The sequence below is a fragment of the Trachemys scripta genome, chromosome 6 (genome assembly GCF_013100865.1).
Source record: "Trachemys scripta elegans isolate TJP31775 chromosome 6, CAS_Tse_1.0, whole genome shotgun sequence".
NCBI lineage: Eukaryota > Metazoa > Chordata > Testudines > Emydidae > Trachemys > Trachemys scripta.
Window position 1 is genome coordinate 38,080,415 of NC_048303.1, and position 20,567 is coordinate 38,100,981.

Consider the following 20,567-nt stretch of genomic DNA (forward strand, 5'->3'; position numbering starts at 1 on the left):
TTTCCGTCATCACAAAGGCCCCAAGTTAGGCTAACAGCATATCTCATCAACATCACTTAGCTGGACTAGGTTACTTGTGTACAACAAGGAACACTTCATTCACCGCAAGTGGTAGGTCATGCTACTTCTGCAGCATTGCTTATTTCTCTATATATAAAACATCCATTAGTATGTCAAAATACAAGTGTGACAATCCACTACTTTTATGCCCCCTGAATATTTAAAACTAGAGCACCCCACTACAATGTCTACTATAACTTCAATCCTTTTGCAGTTTTATTTTCCATTGAAAGAAGTACTGTAGAACTGGAAATAATTGCTGCCCATTCAGTCTTCTTTGTTATTTTTTTCTGGATTTGAAAAGTATGAAAATTAATTGGCCATTTTCTTTTTAGTTAAGATATTCTGACAGTCTATACTGAAACCGGCTGCAAGAGGCTTTAAGCTCTGTTCCTAAAATTCAAACAAGCCACACATAGTCCTTAGCTTTCCCTGGCACTGCAATCTACTCAACAAAGGAAACAGAAGTATGAACCTGGACAGTAGAAGGCAGAGAATTAGGTCCTCAGGGAGGGTGCAGCAGTGAAGGTATGAGTATCAGTGCCACTTGATTGCTGTATTAAAGTTTCCAGTAAATTTCCATTGTTGGCAATCAGGTTCATGGGCACTCCCACTGCCTCATAGCAGGCTTCCCAAGAAGAGCAAAGGCACAGCTAGTCCAGCCACTGCTGGGAAATCTATTCGGTAGGAAACATGAGTACTCTCCAGTGCAATGTGATGTGTGTGCGCCCATGGGATCTTAGGTAGGCTGTTGACAGTAGAGGAGCACTCCCTAGTGTGAGAATGTGTGCTGTGGCTACCCATTCTGAGGCAATTTGAGTGCTTCCTTTTGCAGCTTGCATGACTTAAACTTCATTTGCACTCAGATTAGGTTGCCAGGCATCCAGTTTTCAACCGGAATGTCTAGTTGAAAAGGGACCCTGGAGGCTCCAGTCAGCACTGCTGACCAGGTAATTAAAAGTCTGGTTGGTGGGGCTGGCAGGCTCCCTACCTGGCTCCGCATGGCTCCCGGAAGCAGCGATATATCCCTCTGGCTCCTAGGCGAAGGGACGTCCAAGGTGGCTCCACGTACTGCCCCCCATCCCGTGCAACAGCTCTGCAGCTTCCATTGGCTAGGAACCACAGCCAATGGGAGCTGCAGGGGTGGTGCCTGCGGGCAGAGGCAGCCTGTCCATGCCTCTGCCTAGGAGTCGAGGGACATACCGGTCGCTTCTGGGGAGCCCCCCCCAGGTAAGCGCCACCAGGAGCCCACTCCCTGCACCACCTCCTGCACCTCAACCCCCTGCCCCAGCTCTAAGCCTCCTCCCATACCATAACTCCCTCCCAGAGCCTGCACCCCCTCTGCATCCCAACCTCCTGCCCCAGCCCTGAGCCCTCTCCTGCACTCTGAATCCCTTGGCCCCAGCCCGGAGCCGCCTTCTGCACCCCAAAACCCTCCCGGAGCCCATACCCCAACCCCCTGCCCCAGCCCGGAGCCCCCTTCCACACCCTGAACCCCTCATTTCTGGCCCCACCCTGGAACCCACACTCCAAGCCCAGAGCCCATACCCCCTCCCAAACTGCAACTCCCTGCATCATCTCAGAGCCCCCTCCCACACTCCAAACCCCTTAGCTCCCCCTGCAGCCTGAAGTCTCCTCCTGCACCCCAAAATCCTTATCCCTAGTCCCACCCCAGAGCCCACATCCCAACCCCCTACCCCATCCCAGAGCTCCCACCCACACCCTGAACCTCTCATTTCTGGCCTCACCCTGGAGCCTGCACCCCCCATACGGAGACCTCATGCCCTCCTGCACCCCAAACCCCTGCCTCAGCCTGATGAAAAAGAGCGAGTGAATGAGGGTGGGGGAGAGCGAGCAACCGGGGGGGGGGGGGGAATGGGCCTCAGACCAGCGACAGCTCCAGGCACCAGCGCTCCAAGCACGTGCCTGGAGCGGCAAGCTGCGGGGAGCGCCCTGCCAGTCCCTGCGAGGGCGGCAGTCAGGCAGCCTTCGGCGGCTTGCCTGCCGGTCCCGCAGATTCGGCGGCGGGTACCCCAAATCCGGGGGACTGGGGACCTCCCGCAGGCAGGCTGCCAAAGGCAGCCTGCCTGCCATGCTTAGGGCAGCAAAAAAACTAGAGCCGCCCCTGAGAAGGGGCAGGAGGTAGGGCGAGGGTGTTCAGTTTTGTGCGACTAGAAAGTTGGCAATCCTAACGCAGATATGCACAAATAAAATGCAAATAAGAACTGTGACATTTGAGTTTCCTAGTATCTTAGCTGACAATTTGACTGGAGAGCTTGAGTACACTCATCAGACCATGACCAACAAGAGAAATATCAATCCCTGCTAAAGTACATTACTTGATGTATCGGCAAAATTCTATTCTTAGATGTGCATAGATGGCTCCCCAAGTAGAAGCAGGCATTTGCACGTGAAACAAAGTTTGGCCCCTTATGTATCTGTCTGTATTCCATTAAAGGTGCAGCAGCAAAGGAGGCAATTAGTGTACTAAAGAATGGCTAAGCATTATCCATAAGTCCACATTAGCAGTCAACATCTTCACAGATAGTAAAATGCACCACAACAAAGTCAACCATATGCATAAAGTGTTAACCTCTATAAAAATGTCTGAGGTTTTAGCCATTGCCCTAAGAATCTGTGACCCAGTTCTATGACTTGATGCAAACCAGTAATAAAGCTGTGCATTATTTTAAACCACAAAACTATAGTTAAAGTCATGCATATTTCAAGTATTATTTAAACTAATAAAACAAGAAAATTCAAAGTCAAAGCTGAGATTCCTTCCTGAATTAACCCAGAGCCAGACTTTGACCAGTCATTATGCAGGTGCTCAGGGTTTTGGGGAGACAGGGCAAGGAGCCTTCCCTCCTTTATTGTCCTTACGCAGAGGCCAGTGACAAATGTTCCCAGTGCATTTGCTCAAGGACAAAGAGGCCTTGTACCACCAGTGGCACTAGCACTCAAAGAGAATGGGGAAATTTGGGGCCATGGTTGCTGCCACAGAGAGGAATGCACACTATATCAACTTAAAAGGTGTAACAGTATCCATGTTCCACATGGATGCCAGGGAACTACAGTGCCACAATACCCCAGAAAACTCCTCTGCACTGCATTCAATAAGGGACAGTATCTTTAAGGCAGGGGTAGGCAATCTATGGCACGTGTGCCAAAGGTGGCACGAGAGCTGATTTTCAGTGGCACTCACACTGCCTGGGTCCTGGCCATCGGTCCGGGGAGCTCTGTATTTTAATTTAATTTTAAATGAAGCTTCTTAAACATTTTAAAAACCTTATTTACTTTACATACAATAGTTTAGTTATATATTATAGACTTATAGAAAGAGACCTTCTAAAAACGTTAAAATGTATTACTGGCATGCGAAACCTTAAATTAGAGTGAATAAATGAAGACTCAGCACACCACTTCTGAAAGGTTGCCTACTCCTGCTTTAAGGCATGCACTGACTTCAGGAAGAGCTGTACACATGTATCCTATGGCAGAATTTGGGCCAGTGAAAGTCATGAGGCTGAAAATGTAATCTAAACAGAAAATTCACATTTTAAAAACATTGGGGCAAGTCTTCCTCTCAGTTTATATAGGTATAAATTTAGAGTAACTCCAATGGGATCTCATATCTGCCTCTGGTAATTCCCTGGTACCCTGTGGATGTGTCTCCATTATAGATCAGCATGAGAGGAGCTCCAGAGGGCTCCAAAGGGCTTATTGAGTGTAAGGGGCTCAGAAGGTAGGCAACATCCTGTGTCACTGTCCTTTTATGATTCCAAGGCCGTGGCTACACTCAAAACTTCAAAGCGCTGCCATGGGAGCGCTTTGAAGTGCAAGTGTGGTCACGGCGCTCTGTGGGAGAGAGCTCTTCCAGCGCTGCAGGTACTCCACCTCCATGAGGGGATTAGCTTACAGCGCTGGGACCATGGCTCCCAGTACTGGGGCACTGTTTACACTGGCGCTTTACAGCGCTGTAACTTGCTGCGCTCAGGGGGGTGTTTTTTCACACCCCTGAGTGAGAAAGTTGCAGCACTGTAAAGCGCCAGTGTAGCCACAGCCCAAGATTATCCTAGCAGATACCTAAGAAGGAGTTAATATTCCTCAAAGTAGCATTATCTCCCTGGGTGGGGTTTTCAAAAGTGCTCTGGGGCTAATTCTATGTAGTTTTGCCACTGGCTTCAATGGGAGAAGTGTTAGGCCAATACTGAATACTTTTGAAGAAAAACAACAACTCTTTAGGTGCAGCTACTACAAGAAAACCAGAGGGAGACCCAGCTAATGGCAGCCAGGCTCCAGCTGAAGCTGAGCTGTCAGTAGGAAGAAGGACAACTGAGAAGAGAGAATATTTTGTTTAGTAGCAGTAGTAATCATAATAGTGTTAGCACCACCACTACTAGCCAGAGACCTCATCACAGTCAGGGCCCCCTTGTATACACGTCATACAAACACATAGATAGACAGTGTCACTGAAGCACCCACAATCTGAGGCAAATACTTGTGCATGTACTTAAATTAAGCATGAGTCATAAATGGGACTCCTCAGGTGTTTAAAGTTAAGAATGTGCATAAGTGTTTGCAGGATTAGGACTTAATTTGAGACCAGAAGTAACAAGTAAATGTAATAAGCACATAGAGGGAATGGGGAGGGAAACAGTGATAGAAATCACTTATAAAGGCTAGCTATCAGTACAACTACACCTCGACCCCGATATGACGCTATCCTCGGGAGCCAAAAAATCTTACCACGTTATAGGTGAAACCGCGTTATATCGAACTTGCTTTGATCCGTCGGAGCACGCAGCCCCGCCCCCCTGGAGCACTGCTTTACCACATTATATCCGAATTCGTGTTATATCGGGTTGCTTTATATCGGGGTAGAGGTGTAAATGGTTTTCAGTCAATTTTTTTTTTCTAAATAATAAGGACGGTATAAGCCTAGAATTCTCAAAGGCACAAAGGAAAGTTAGAAGCCCAACACTAATCAAAAATCAATGGGAGTTGGGCCTTTAATTCCCTAAAGCCCCTTTGAAAATCCCAGCCTAAATATATAAAATAGATCTGATACTCAGTTTCCTGGGTTCATCAGTAATCTCTCTGGAGTCCAGGCAGTTTACTGATGAACCCAGGAAGCTAAATAGTACATACTGCCTCCTCAGCTTCCCGGGACCTGCCTGGGGCATAATAAAGCAAAACTTCCCCCGCCAAACGCCGCAACCAGGCATCCGGCCGCCGCCTTCCTGGCCTATTATACCCACTGCCAATGAGGACAAGCCTCAGAAAATTGCAGAAAAGTAATAATGGACCTTATTATTTGTGGTAAAAAGTCCCATTATTACTTTTCGATGATTTTCCACTGTCAGCCATCCAGGGCTGAGAGTGGGGGCTCCTACTGTCGGCCACCCAGGGCTGAGAGTGGGGGCTCCTATGTCTGCCACCTGGGGCTGAGAGCGGGGGCTCCTGCTCTCAGCCCCAGAGCGGCCAGGGCTCACACTATCAAAATTACAGTGGAAGCCTAATATTGTGGGATCTGCAATCTCACAAATTAAGTAGGGCCGTAAATAGATCTAAATAGTCCCTAATGTCTACCTAGATATGGCAGGGAAGTTTTTAAGGGGAATCTTGAAGTTTTCTTTCCTTTCTGACTCATTTCTGACTGTGAGCGTCTTTATTGGAGGATGAGATCTGGGTTGTAGTACTGTCTGAGATTTTGACTGTTGAGGAGGTCACAGCCCCAAGTGGTACGGGTGCATTCAATTAACAATGAACAAATTCTGCTTTCATTTATGCAGGTTTATTGAAGATACTTTTTTTTTTAACCTTTTTAAGACAATGGAATTTGTATAGGTGTAAATGATAGCAGAATCTTTCCCACAGTGTGGGAAATATTTCCTTTAATATTGCAGTGTCTGTCAATACATGTCCAGGATTGATTACACCTATAAATAACACCTTACTTAATTTGCAATATTGTGGAAATTGTAGATCCCGCAATATTAGGCTTCCACTGCAGTTTTGACAGTGGGAGGCCTGGGTGGCTGACTGAGGGAGGCCCTGCTCTCAGCCTCGGGAGGCCAACAGTGGAAAATCATGAAAAAGTAATAATAGATCTTATTACTGCAAATAATAAGATCCATTATTACTTTTCTGTGATTTTTCCATGGCTTGTTCACAACTCATCTGCAATTTTTGTACAGTCATGCCACGATTTAAGTAGGGCCTTACCTATAAAGCATAAAATTTTCCCATTCCAACTTGGGAAATTTTGAAGTTTTTCATAAAAAAGGAAAGAGTTTCCTGTCCTGGAATACCCAATAGACGAGTGGTTGGAGCAGTCATCTGACTTATGGGAGATCCAGGTTCAAGTCCTTGCTCTACCTGATTTGGGCCAGGGACTTGAAAATCAGCACTCTATCTACCAGACTTTTGGCTACTCCAGGGTATGTCTCCCACAATCTCTTTTATTGGAACTGTTCCACTGAGAATAAATAGTTAAATAGTCATTGGAGAAGGGATTTGAACATCAATCTCAAACATCCTAAGTGAGTGCCCTAACCATTGGCTAGAACGTCAGTGTGTCTCACTCTCGCTGACCTCATGAATATTTAATTATTTATACAAAGTGGAACAGTTCCAACTGGAGACACTGAGAGAGTGAGAAAGACTGACTCAGCAGCCTAGTGGTTAAGGCTCTGTCCTGGGATGCAGGAAAATAGCAGAGCAGGGACACAAAGCTGAATCTCCTAACTAAGTGCCTGAACCACTGAGCTATAGAGTCATTCTCTCTGGACCAATTAATTAGTTATATGAAGTGGAACAGCTACAACAGGACAACTCGAAAAAGACCCATCCTACAATAGCCTGGTGAACAGGGCACTCACCTGGACACTGAAGTTTTAGTCCCTAGGTCTGTCACATCCCCAGTGAGCATCCTAACCTGTGGACTATTCTGGGGTGTGGGAACCTCTCTCATTTTGACCAAAACTTCCATCCTGGTTCTGAGAAACATTTCCTGATGAAAGCGTTGTTAAGACTGGTAACTTCTTGTGAAAAGTTTTGGTTTCAACATACTGGCATTTTCCAATGAAAAACCATTTCACTAGAAAATTCCCAAGCAGTTCTATTTGAGCGGTTGACAGTCTCTCTTCCCATGCCATACAGCCACAGCTGAGATCAGTGGAGTCAGTCAAGCTAGAGACAGGAATCTACTGTTAGATCTCTGTAAAGTTTTCTTTACTTCAGAATTCATTCCTTTCTTGGGCATCAAGGTCCAAATTTGTTAACCTAATGGAAACACTATAATACCCGTCTTTTCCCACAAGCATTTTGACAGGGAGAGGACTGACTGTTGGAAGGATATTATGTCTACTGTGAATGAGCTTTATTTTATTATGTCTACTGGTGCATATTTATATATTCTTTTATTGGAGTGAGATGAACAAGCTATTACAATGATTTACTGTGAAAATTAAATTAAGCAGGGCATCCGAAGCATTGTTGTGTGCTTGTTTTTAAATGAAAATATATAAATAAATATTCAGCCTAGCTCTTCCTAGCATTTAGATCCAGAATTCAGTCCTGCAAACCCTCGCTCATGTGAGTAACCCTTTTTTCACTTGAATACTCCCAAACTGTTATTGAACTCCCAGAGAAGACATTCCTCTTTCCTCAAGGTCATCAATTGAAATGTGGTATCATTTACATGACAATAATTGCATTTTCAGATACATTATGGTTATTCTGGATAATGTTTAAATGTACATTATTTCCCAGATAGGATGTACAAAGATTTTAAAAACAATCTGTTGTGTAAATATATACAGTTCTGAATCTTGTATTTAGATCCTCTTAAAAAGTGATTTATTTTCCTCGAGACACTTTTTTAGAATTGTTGCTTGACTCACTGATGTGGTACATTAGATGACATCAGTTCACAGCATTAGTGATGTCACACTTGGATTACTGGTTTGTTTTAAATAGTGTCTTAATTCTTCTAGGTTTTCAGTCTGTTTCGTAGCTACACAGGAGTCTTTCTTAACATAATACACAAAGAAAAAAATTAAGAAAAAGAAAGCAGGAATCATAAACCCAAGATTACATAAATTTTCCTTATGTCTATTTGTTTTCATATTTAAGGGAAAGATATTGGTTTAAGAACAGAATACTACTGTACAGTATGATAATCACCAACAATGATAATATAGTTTAGCAAAGAGACTATGAAAAAGTTAATATATATGTGCATTGGTCAGTTTTTGCACAAAATTAACTTTCCAGTTTGATTTAAAATGCAGTATACTTCAAAAGGGCATGGTCCCTATAATGGTTTAAATGCCTGAAAATTTTCTTATTCTGAAAGTACAGCGAGTGTGATGGTAATTTGAAAGGAGAAAAAAGGATGTGTGTGCCCTAGATGTACTGAGAGAAAACAGGGCCCTCAAACCAGAAGGTGTAAGGAGTAAGAACTTAAAGAGAAACAATAAAGGCCAAAAGTGCTTTGGTGGGGGGGTCAAGAATGGGAGACCCACCCAGCCAGCCAGCGACATACAATTTTTAAATCCATTGCCCTATATGATCACATAAGATCCATCCTAAGAATAACACTGATTTATCACCCAAGGGTTATTAAAAACAAACTCCCTCTGTATTTTAGCCCTATTAGAAGTGATTACTGCAAGTGCAATGATTACTGTTTATTTGAATGATCTAAGTATTTTAATTTTATTCCGTATATTATACATTGGTTTCATTACAATAGTTTACTATTGTAAACTACAAAACGAACTTTTCTAGCTTTATTCAGATTTAATCTTCAACTACTGAAACTATCTGATGACTATCATTGATGAAAGCATCATTGTAACAGATGTAATCTTGGGCTGCAAGATTTTCTTTAAAACAATATTTTAAAATACATTGCATAAACTGTTTAAAATAGCAGTGTGCAAATAGCTATTGCTAACCCTACTGGAAATTCAACTGAAATTTGGTGGGGGAGAATAAATCTTTCACTCTGCCATTCTTATCAGCAGCTATTTTAGTATCCTTTTTGGCTATTTAGTTTCTCATTACTCTGTGTTTCTGCCCAATTATCTGTTTTTAGTAGGAGGTTTGAGCAGTGTGTGAAACAACCTCAATACCAGCAAATATGAATTGAAACAGATAGACCTGGCAAAAAAAAAAAAAAAAAAGAAGTAGAAAATGGCTGCAAAATGTAGCTTTAAATTAAAAAATTAAAGTCAGCACCACAAACTTCATATTTCAAGATTTGATACATTGTGGGCCTGATTCTGCTCCTCTGGAAGTTAATGGGAGTTTTTAAATTGACTTCGAAGGAAGCAGGACAGAGCCTAATCAGCTATTTGGCCTGCCTTACTTAAAAGACACTTATCCAACTCATTAATATCCAGAGAGACAAGCTTTCGAGTTTACACAGAGCTCTTCTTCAGGTCAGGCTCTGTGTAAGCTCGAAAGCTTGTCTTTCTCACCAATAGAAGTTGGTCCAATAAAAGATATAACCTCACCCACCTTGTCTCTCTAATATCCTGGGACTGACACAGCTACCACAACACTGCATACATTCATTATTACCCAAACATTTGGGAATACAGTATACACAAATGACTCAAGCAAAAGATGCAGCATAAGGATTAAAACCTCTTGCTCTTTATTTACACAGGCGGTATTGCATGGATTACTATAGGAAAACTGTGTCACTCAGTATTGTATCTAACTAAATTTTTTGTCATGAAGGAATATATACAAATGACTAAGCAGAACACTCAGCATAAGGATTAAGACTTCTTACCCCATATTTACATTGGCGGGATGTTGCTCCATACTGGAAGCGACACTGTTCATCAGCATCATACACCTGACCTGGGGCCACAGCAGGATAAAGAAAGTCACGCTTGGGAGGCTCATTATCAAGGCAAGTACCACGGCCTGAACTGTTCAACATAAAGGACCAAAGGAATTAGGAACTCTATTGACTGATAATCACAGTTATGATATCATGTATTTAGTTCTTAGTTTTAACAGCATTGGGTGTGTGAAACAGATAAGGTTGCAAATAAACAAACAGTGAAATGGTACACCCATGGTGAAAAATTATAATTAGGAGGGAATTAAGAGATCAGAATAATTTCTCATGAGTTAATATTAATTAACAAAAATACTCATTTTAGACAATTAAATGGATTTAATGTTATCTTTAAAAAAATTTAAATAATTTCTGAGCCACACAAGACTGATTTTCATTTCTGTTCTAAGCCTATTTGTTCTCATTGGAAACATAACCACCTCTAGTTGTAGAATTAAAAACAAAAAATGAAACCAATAAAATAAATGTCGTGTAACCCTTCAGGACTAGTACTGATCCTACAAACAGTTAAGCACTTGTGCAACCTTATGCATGTGAGAACTCCGCTGTCTTCTGTGGGAATATTCAAGGCTTGGTCTACATTAAAAAGTTAAGTTGCCCCAGTTACATCACTATGGGGTGTGAAAAATTCATATTCCTGAGCAACATAGTTAAACTGACCTAACCCTGGTGTAGACAGCAATGTCAACAGAAGAATTCCTTCATCAACCTAGCTACTACCTCTCAGGGATATGGATTACCTATGCCGACAGGAGAACTCCTCCCAGCGGCATAGATAGTGTCTACACTGAAGTGCTGCAGCTGTGTTGCTGTATCATTTCAAGTATAGACAAGTCCCAAGTATATAAAGATATGCTTAAGTGTTTGCAGGATTGGGTCCTTAATCTATATTCTTCCATCTGGGCAAAGAAATAGATAGTGTGGTAAAAATTGTCTATGGTTTTTAAATATGCCAATAAGAGGTGGAGTGAATGACAAAATACCTGGAGCCAAAGGTCTCTGTTCTAATGCATTAGTAGTGTTTAATCTGACAAATTTCACATTTCAGTGAGGGTCATCATTCGTTAAAAAGTTAATGTTTTCTTCTTTATAATCACTGTCGTTTTTTTCAAAGTATGCCCATGTTCAACAATAATATTTTAATACAGTCGAACAAATAATATAAAGAAAGCCAAAAGTCAGACAGAGTTCCTTTGTTAGAAAGCTTTATATTTTGCTAAATATGATTGTTCAGTTTTATTTAGTGTGCATAAAATAGGACAGATGCTTTTTTACTTTAATTTCACATGTGAATATGTTAGAATTTTTAAAGAATCCCTATGCCAACATTTAAAAAAAATGCATTACTTTTTATTTGGAGATAAATAAGAGAAAAACACCCTTTAATTATGCATTGTATTGTCTTAATTTTTAACCCTAATTTCTTCATATTTTCTAAATATTTCAACAAAACTACTGAAGGAAAAAACACTGAACATTAAAAAAGGCAAGTATCAATGAAGGCATCGATCATGTGAACACACGAGTAACTTTATGCAGTTAGTAATACCAATGAATTAAATGGATCTACTCACAAGTGTAAAGTTATTCACATGCACAAACGTTTGCAGGATCAGGGCTCAAAGCATTTTCCCCAATACATCTTCAAAACACCAAATGCAAAGGATTCAGAGATAATAACCAGAGTCCTTTCTTCTTTAACCCAGTTGTCAATGTAAAATTTTCTTTTCTTTTTTTAATGCAGCAGCTGTTGATGAGCCTAATCTTACATTTCCTGTGCACCCAAATGTTTCATTGTTTGCACTGATCACTTTGGGTGTGGAAAGAACACAGACCAATATTTTAAATAGTGCAGAAGCATCACCTACCACCTGGTTCTGCACTCCTTGTTCAGACAAACGTCAAACAGGAATTTTGCTTAAAAAGCAGTGAAGAATTGAGCATCTAGCATCTGCTCTAGCTACTATTGCAGACAATGGGGAAATTTCCACTGATTTCAGTGGTGCAGCACTGGATCTTTAAGTCCTGATGCTGCAAGCTGATGGCATGGTCAGATGCCTGCAAAGCCCTGTTGACTTCAATGGAGCTCTGTGTGTGCATAAGGGTCTGCCTATCCATATTAGTTTACAGGATCAGGCCTTAATCTATAAAACTACTTTTCTCCACCATCCTCCATACACCCTCCCCCCACCCAAAAAAAATCCTTAATCGCAAGGAGAACTATAGATCTTTCATGTTAATTTCAAATCATCTAAGTTAAAGTCCCTTAAGAATATTCAGAAGCTTGCCTCCTCTGCTCTAATGAAAGCACCCTCATTATAATGAAGTCCAAATAGACATAGTAATAAGAAAGCCAGGAGAATGATTAGAAAGCAGTCATTCACTTAAAGGGGCTAGATTACATCACCATTACCAAGACTGAATAATTTAGGTTTCTCTCTTTCATTCTATTCCAGAACTATTATTTCTTTCAAAGTACTTGGATGATTGACGCATTTTATAAACTTGTATAGAAGTACAGAAATCTGACACTCTGTATTTTATAAATTAAGAAAATTTGGAACAGAATTGCCATGAGTTGTGAAAAATAGAACCCTGCTACCAGGGACTCCCCTCTGACCGCTGAAGGTCCTGGGGAGGCTATGCAAAAAAAAAAAAAAAATGAATACAGATTGAGGCTGTATTAAAATTTTCCACAAAAATTTCCATGAGGCCGGAAGAGCTATATGTCTCACTCTTGATCCTCCACCCTGACCATCTCCGTCTCTATTACCCCCTCCAGTGCAGATGCCAGACAACACAGAGAGAGGTCAAACAGGTTCTAAGGGAATGTTATGGAGGCATCTGGCCACACTTCTGCATGGAGGTCCCCTCTCTAAGCACAAAAGTAGTAGGTGTGATTTGGGCCAATGATTAAAATCCAAATGAAACCACAGAAACATAGATGAGGATGAAGAAACTGACAAGGCCAATGGGAAGGACAAAGGTGCCTCAATTCCCACAACACTGAAATTGCAGTAAATTTATTGTGCTTTCTGTTTTTAACCAATTATCCCATTTAGGTGCCCCAGATAAAGCTGAAAAAACTTCCACAGTACCCTTGACAGTGTTTGGTTAAGGGGGAGGGGAAAAAATCTCTCTGTACCACAAATATGGTGAAAATTTTTAACCTGAGAATGTGATCCAGAATCACTATACAATTTATTTATACACCTAGATGCTACAAGTGTTCCATCAACGTCCCTTTTCTTAATGTTAGGGGGATTCCATAAGTGTATATCTGTGAGACTTTCTGAGCCTGAGTCTAATTGCACTCTATGAGTATGTCTACACTGCAATTAAACATCTGTGGCTGGCCTGTATCAGCTGACTCGGGCTCACAGGGCTCGGGCTACAGGCCCACATCTATAACACAATTAAACAGCCCGTAAGTATATAAGATAAGAGTATCTCCACTGAAATTAATGTAGCTACACCAATGTAAAATTGGGATGAGATCAGAGTAAGGCACTCCCTGGCATACTTTTAACCTAAACTTAGTTTTTTATTTTAATATTTCAGGAGAGTCTATAAATTCCTAGTCCTGATTAGATTTAATATACTCTACAAAAGATATTGTAGCATCCTCTTCTTTGAACTTCACAGGCTTAAGCTCTCAAGTTTACCATCACAGCAAAGAGCTGTTATAGCTTTGATCAATTTAATGGCACATGGGAAGACCTACTTTAAAATGTGTTCATCACTATGGCCTTGTTTCTGCAATAGTGAAAACCGCTGCAGCCCTGCGGATGCCATTGTACTATGGGGCTGTTTCAGATAAAGTGCTAAAAACCAGATGCAGCACATACTAGCCCCCTTCAGTACTCACATGACAATACTAATCCCCAGAAATCTCAGCAGCATACCCAAAGCCCAGCTGTGAGGTGGCATGTCAACTTGACGGCTCCTCTCTCTGGCCAAATGTGGCACAGCCCCTGGAGCTCGTGTAGCCCAACAGGAGGATCAGTTCATTCTTAGTGCTCCAGAGTCTGAGGCGCTTCCTCCACTCTCCCGTCCTTCAGGGGTTGGTAGGGGAACCCAGGCCCGCCCACTCCAAGGGGTTCCAGCTCAGGGCCCTCAAATTAAGTAAACAGGGTCAGAAGGATATCAATCCTTCCAGTGCCCTGAGCTCCTTCCTACCTTCCCCTTGGGTCTCTGCAATCTCTCTAGTCTTCTGGTCAGATCGTTCCCTTCCTGGGGCGCTGTATTTGGGCTGCTTTCTGGTAGCCTGCAGACAGAAGCTCCTTCCTCCAGCCTGCTAACTCCCTTTTGGTAGCTGCCCCACCTCTCTGCTTTCCAGTCCTTTTATCCTCCCTGCTGTGGGGACTTCCTATCAGTGGTGGCTGGCAGTGTCTATTTTAACCCTTTAGTTGCTGGGATAACATGGGGTATCAGCATTCAGTGCTGGAGGAAAGTCTGCTCTCAGACCAAACAGCATATTAACATTGAAAATAGGTTTTAAACTTTACAAAACTCGCATATTTTTATAATACATAACTATGTGGAAATCACTGCATCTATAGAGATATTCAGTCATATTTTTACAGTATATTGATAATATACACATATGTATCTGTTGTAAAATGTAAACATGTATAATCTTTTAGTTGATTCTATTAAATATTTTCTTATTAACATATTGATAAATTATTATACCGTGTATCAATTGTGTATCTTTTATATCAAGTTTACATATATCAATAACATATATCAATAACATATATCAATAACACATTTATATACACATATATAAAAATATGGGATCAATCCTGAATCCTTATTCTGTCCTTTTTCACTCCATACTTTACCTGTTAGTAAGGCTTAGTAAAGACACAGCTGCAGCACTGCAGTTGCACCACTGTACTCCTTCAGTGTAGACACTTACTAGTGTGACAGGAGGGGTTCTCCCATCATTGTAGGTCCTCCACCTCCCCACGAGGCACTAGCTAGGTTGACCGAAGAATTCTTCCATCAACCTAGCACTGTCTACACTGGGGATTAGGTTGATTTACCTACATCTCTCAGCGGGTGTGGATTTTTCACACCCTTGAGAGAAGTAATTATGCCAATATAACTTTTCAGTGTAGTCCAGCCCTAACGCACATCCTTACATATATTCACACATTTGTTTACCTTTACCCTCATGACTAGTCTAATGGGATTACTCGTGCATAAAGTTAAACACCTGCATAAATATTTGCAGAATCAGAGCCTAAGTATGGTTTGCAGGATTTGGTCCAGTATGTTTAAATTCAAGATGGGCATTAGTTGGATCACTGAATCAAATTCTCCTTGAACTTTGGGGAAGTTTAGCTCTAGATATGAATTAGGACCATCTTTAGTATAAATACAGTAGTTTTGAAGATTATCCATTTCATTTTGGATATAGCATATTCTCATGACATCAATAAATTCTGCCATGCCACAGGCACAGCCCAGCTCTAGGTCACTGATAAACAAACTTAAAAGCAATCATCATATTTCAGTTCCACTATGGATCTCACTCTAAAAACCCTCACCCATGACAGCAGTCCTTAGAGTGATTACTCCCATTTATTTTGAATGGGACTATACTATTAACATGAATAAGGACTACTCACAGGAGTTAGGGTGTGCAGGATTGGGTCCTAAATGCTCCCAACTGTGACACACTTTCATTTTTTCCATTGAATTCCATTGAGCTGATTTGTTGTCCAGTTTATAAACCTGCATTCTAGTTGATCTTTATTGGCTTGGCAGTGCTAACAAGAGAAAATGGGTAGCAAAAACTTACTTTGGTCACCAGCGTAAGCAGTTAGGACTCCGAATATACACAGAGACTGAGTAAGAAGATGCCATTTGAACAGATACTTTTCAGAGTACAACCATATTTAAAGTCTAAGACAAAAAGCATTATAGTCATTCTCTCTGTACATAATCTAGACTTCTGCATAAGAAAAAAAATAGGTCAGTCTGTTAGATTTTTGTAGGGGGAGGAAGTAAAACCATATTTGTTCTAGTTGCTAAATGTGTTCCTTAACCCATTCTCTCACTCTCCAACTTCTATTTATTTTTTTTAGACTTTTACCTAGGACTGACTTTATAGTAGATTACCTGGCCTACATTTGCTCATGTCTCATATCAAAGTCCCTCCCTTTGATTTTCAGTGTTTCTGCAGTAATGCTCAATAATGCTTTCGTTAAATAGAATTAATAAATAATTTGCTATTTTCCCCAATGTTTTCAGCTACTATGCTGTCTATAAAGGATCAGGGTGCAGCAATTTTTTTTTCTTTGATGTTTTGTTCAGGAAGAATATTAGGAAAAGTTTACTGTTCCAAAAGCATTAGTACTGGTCCACCGAAGTATTTCTGGCCCTGAAAGATTGTGAGATATTAGACTAGAAAGCATGGGATCAATCTGTTGCTAAATATTAACTTTATAAAAATTTTTAGTAGTCCACAAAATTGGGCACTGGCCAATTCAGGATTTGGCCCTTTAACTTTTATTTAAATGTTGTGGGACTGTTGAGAAGTTTTATAAAGTAAACATTCAACACCACAAGAAAATGTTAAAAAATATATTAGGTGACTCATGCTTTAAAATCATCCTATTCTAATTACAATGTTGTGCTTTTTCCTTTACTTGAGTTCTGCTATAATTATAATGGTCAATCTCTTAAAACGCGGTAATGCTGGGAAATTATTGCTATATTCTTTTCAAAGATTTGTAGTTGCTCTAAGATGGTATAAATAATTGATTTGTGACTCCAGGAACTTTTAAAATGGCATCAACTATAAACAGCTTAGAATTGAAGCAAGAAGAGAGGGAAAGCAAGATGATAATTAGAAAGATGTGATTTTAAGTTCTGATACTTTGTATCTCCAGAGTCTCCATTTTTTTATGAAATACATCATTCTTTTCTAGCCCTGGTGGTTCATAAGATATCAGACCTTAAGTGTGTCACTGGTTCCTCAGGTAAGAGTGCTTTTTGGCAGAGGGCCAGTATTTTTATATACCAAACCATGAACCTCAGATGACTGAAATTTCCAATCCTTGATCTGTATTTAATTTGGGACTGACTGGTATTCTGATATATATCTCCAGCATCTGAGGCATTTCAGCAGTCATATTCTATTCTATTCATGTTCTTCTACTGCCCTCATCTTGGGGGTTGTTTATTTTTATTTTGTGTCGGCTGTACTGTGTGTGTTTGTTAATGAAGGCCAGGCTAAAGAAATGCACCTTACACTTGGAATGGAACTTAATTGAAATTAAACTCTGAGTGATTCATGAAGCCCCAGAAATAGTTGAACATACTTTTATTTCAATATTCTCAGACAATTAAAAATGCATACAAACAGGCCTAATTCACTTTCAGCTGCCCTTCAACATCTTGCAAGTTAACCCAAGTCATCACAGAGCCATCCTACCATTGATTTTCTTAATTAATAATAGACTAACACATAGACAGAGCATACTACCTGCAAACACAACATCAGAAAATAGGTAATAAGTCTATTATTACAGAAATTGGTTCTTTATTATTTAAACTGGTCTGGCTTCTAAGGAAATCACCTACAGAATCACAGAGTTTAAGAAATCTAAAAACTAACTACCAAGATATCTGTTGGATAAAAATATACGGCTATATTTGCATCAGAAGGAAGTTCCTAAATTAAACAAAAGACAAATTATTATCCAAAATGTAGAACAATAGGGTGGACTGGAAATAGCAACAATGAGCTACTTAAGTAAGACAGTGACTTCCCCAAATCTCATATCCACATGCTATGGCAAAGTGAGAAATCAGGGACTTGAATCCACTAGGCTGAGAGCCTCTTAAGCATATTGGCTTCTAAGATAGTTGAGAACACTTGACAAGGCACAGGAGGCACTTAGCATCTTGCAGGCTCAGACCATAATGAATAAAGGTCCAATAGAAGGCATTATTAAGACCCACTAATGTGGAAGAAGGGGAAATTTTACTTACCTGTTAATTCTTCCTTTGAGATGTTCTATAGAGACAGAACACTAAGACTATGATGATGTCATACCCTCCATAAAAGGGTCTAGCCACATCAGCCTTCAGTTGAATATTTCTAAAGTAGTTCCAAAGAAAAAAATTAGACTAACACTATTCAATAACCACTAACAAATAACTTAAACTGTAGCAATCTGAGTATTGGTTTATGACTATGCACTGAAACTCTCAGCAATGAGATAGAAACTCAAATTTTGCAGGATGGGGGCCCAGACTGATACAGAAGATCTCAAAAAAGAAAATTAGCAGCTAAAGAAAATTTCTACCTTCTCTCTTAGTATGTTCCATACTAGTCCAGATATTGAAACCTCCAAAAGCAGTTAATTTTTGTATAGATGGGATTATCACTCATTTTTGCCCGCAATACCCTCCTGAAAAGGCCACAACTGTAAACCTTTTCTGTACTGTTTGACAAAGATGTGGGCAGAAACCCAGGAGAAAAATTTGCAACTCCCTATTAAAGAAGTTCCTTCTTTCCGCCTATGGAAAGCCTAGTAAATAGGTATTGTGACCTTTAAAGATCTGATGTTTCCTTTTCTGATCTAACATAAAAGTCTCTCTGATCAGTACCTTAATCCATCTACACATGGTGGAATTGGAGGCCACTTGACCTTTAAATCCTATAGGATGAAAGATCTTTGAGACTTTGGCCAAAACTCTGGCATCCTTTTAAAGAAAGTCTGTAAGGTCCTATGGACATCCAAGTAATGCAGTCTTTAGGAATCTTAGGGGCTGAAAGTGGGTAGGATGGATTCCCTGTTCAGGTGAAAGGCCAGCAAGTCTTGGCCTTGAATTACAGCAGAGCACCCAGCAACCCTCTTATTCTGGTGAAAAATCATATACTATTGCTTGAAGATAAGGCCTTGCTCTCCTATTGCTAAACATACACTGCTACTAAAAATAAGAACAGTACTTAAGCATATTAATTATTGGGAAATCCTTATCCAATATTCAAAAAGGAGGAACCATAAAAACATTCATCACCAGTTTCAAATTCCATTCAGAAACCAGGGGATAAACTACCAGTGTTACCTTATTTGCTGCCTGCAGAAACCTGGCCACAACACTGGTGTGGCAGCCTATTGAGACCATGTCCATTAAATCTCTGAAATCCACAATAGTTACTGTAATGAAACTTAAACTCTAATGAAACTGACCCTCATGCCAAAGACTAGACCAGTTGTAGGAAATTCACTTATGACTGGTACCATGGCTTTGAATGGCACTGTCTTCACTTTGCCATATAAAGTTCTCCAAATCCTAGAGCATGGCTTTGAATCTGATGGCTTCCTTGATTGCAGAGATCACTTTTTGTGAAGAAACCACAGAATTAACAGGAGCCAGTGAAGATGTGAAGAGTGGAGGAGGGGAGAACATAGACATGTTCACCAGGTCCAGGTATCACAGGTTTCTCAGCCAGTCTGGGGCTATGAATGTGAAGACTCCTCTTGATCTGGCAACTTTCTACGTGACTCTAAGCAGAATGGGAGGGGGGAAACGGTGCAGTAGATTGACAGTCTAGGGATTTAATAGGACATTTGTTTTGCTCCTGCTTCTTTGTACCTGCTGAAATACTTTGGGACTTCTCTGCTTTTCCCGAATGTCATAAGAACCATCTGAGGCCTGTCCCACCTTTCACATACACAGGCAAAGACCTGCAGTGGGGGTGGTTAGCTCATATTTTCCTTGAGTATTTATTTTTCTCAGTTTGGACTGATGACAGAATGATAGAACTTTTCAGCCGAAGTTATCAATAGGTCTGATTCCCTGGAAATTCATTGACTTTTTGTGCTTCCTTGGTGACTGATGCATATTATGCATGTTATGGCATTGTGTAATTGAATTCTTATTGCTGAGATTTTTTAGCTTTTCTTGGAAGTGCAACAAAGCAAGCCTCACCACCTTGGCCTGCAGCATGTTTATAGACCCTTCCTTTTGACCACTGACCACCTGACATGGATTTCCTAAATGGGACCCTCCACGCATCCATGATCAAAATTTCCTTCTCACTAGCAAGTCCAGAGGATCTCCTTCTTGCAGTTTTCCTCTGCTAGACATCACCCGAGAAAGATTTGGACAACCTGTGCAATATTAAAAGGTTTGAGGGAATCTACCTATTCCACTTCAGTGCAAGAGGATGATGTGCTGAAGAGAGTATAGGTAATAGCATACACAGAGCACTTCTCCCAGGTTCACTGCCACCAATTCAAGAGCCTCCAAGCAGTAAAATATTGTGGTCTGTGACTTGGCTATATACCTTCGTTATTGTATCCTGCATAAGAAATATCTACGTAAAACGCTGTTGAAAGTTGCTCCCAGGTACAAAGACTCTGCTGTGGGATTGATGGAACACTTCTTGCTTATCACTAATCCATGACTTTCCAGTAACCACTGAACTCCTCCACCACAACTGGGATGAAGCTTCTGACACAATTTGTCCAGATATGGGATGATGCATATGACCTTTCTTCTGAAGGCTACAGGAGAGGACTTGGTACTAAAGGTGATGATCCAGGACAGCAAATTGCAGATTCATCTTCTAATGAGACTGCAGGAGCAA

At 40.7% G+C, this 20,567-nt stretch overlaps 1 protein-coding gene across 1 annotated transcript in view; it reads right to left on the reverse strand.

Moving 5' to 3' along the window:
• ADAMTS6 (ADAM metallopeptidase with thrombospondin type 1 motif 6) overlaps window positions 1–20,567 on the reverse strand; it is a gene marked incomplete in the record, with an annotated part of 313,682 nt that overhangs the window by 123,703 nt on the left and 169,412 nt on the right. Inside the window, 1 exon segment of the mRNA XM_034773659.1 lies at window positions 9,872–10,013. Coding sequence (XP_034629550.1) covers window positions 9,872–10,013 — 142 coding nt within the window.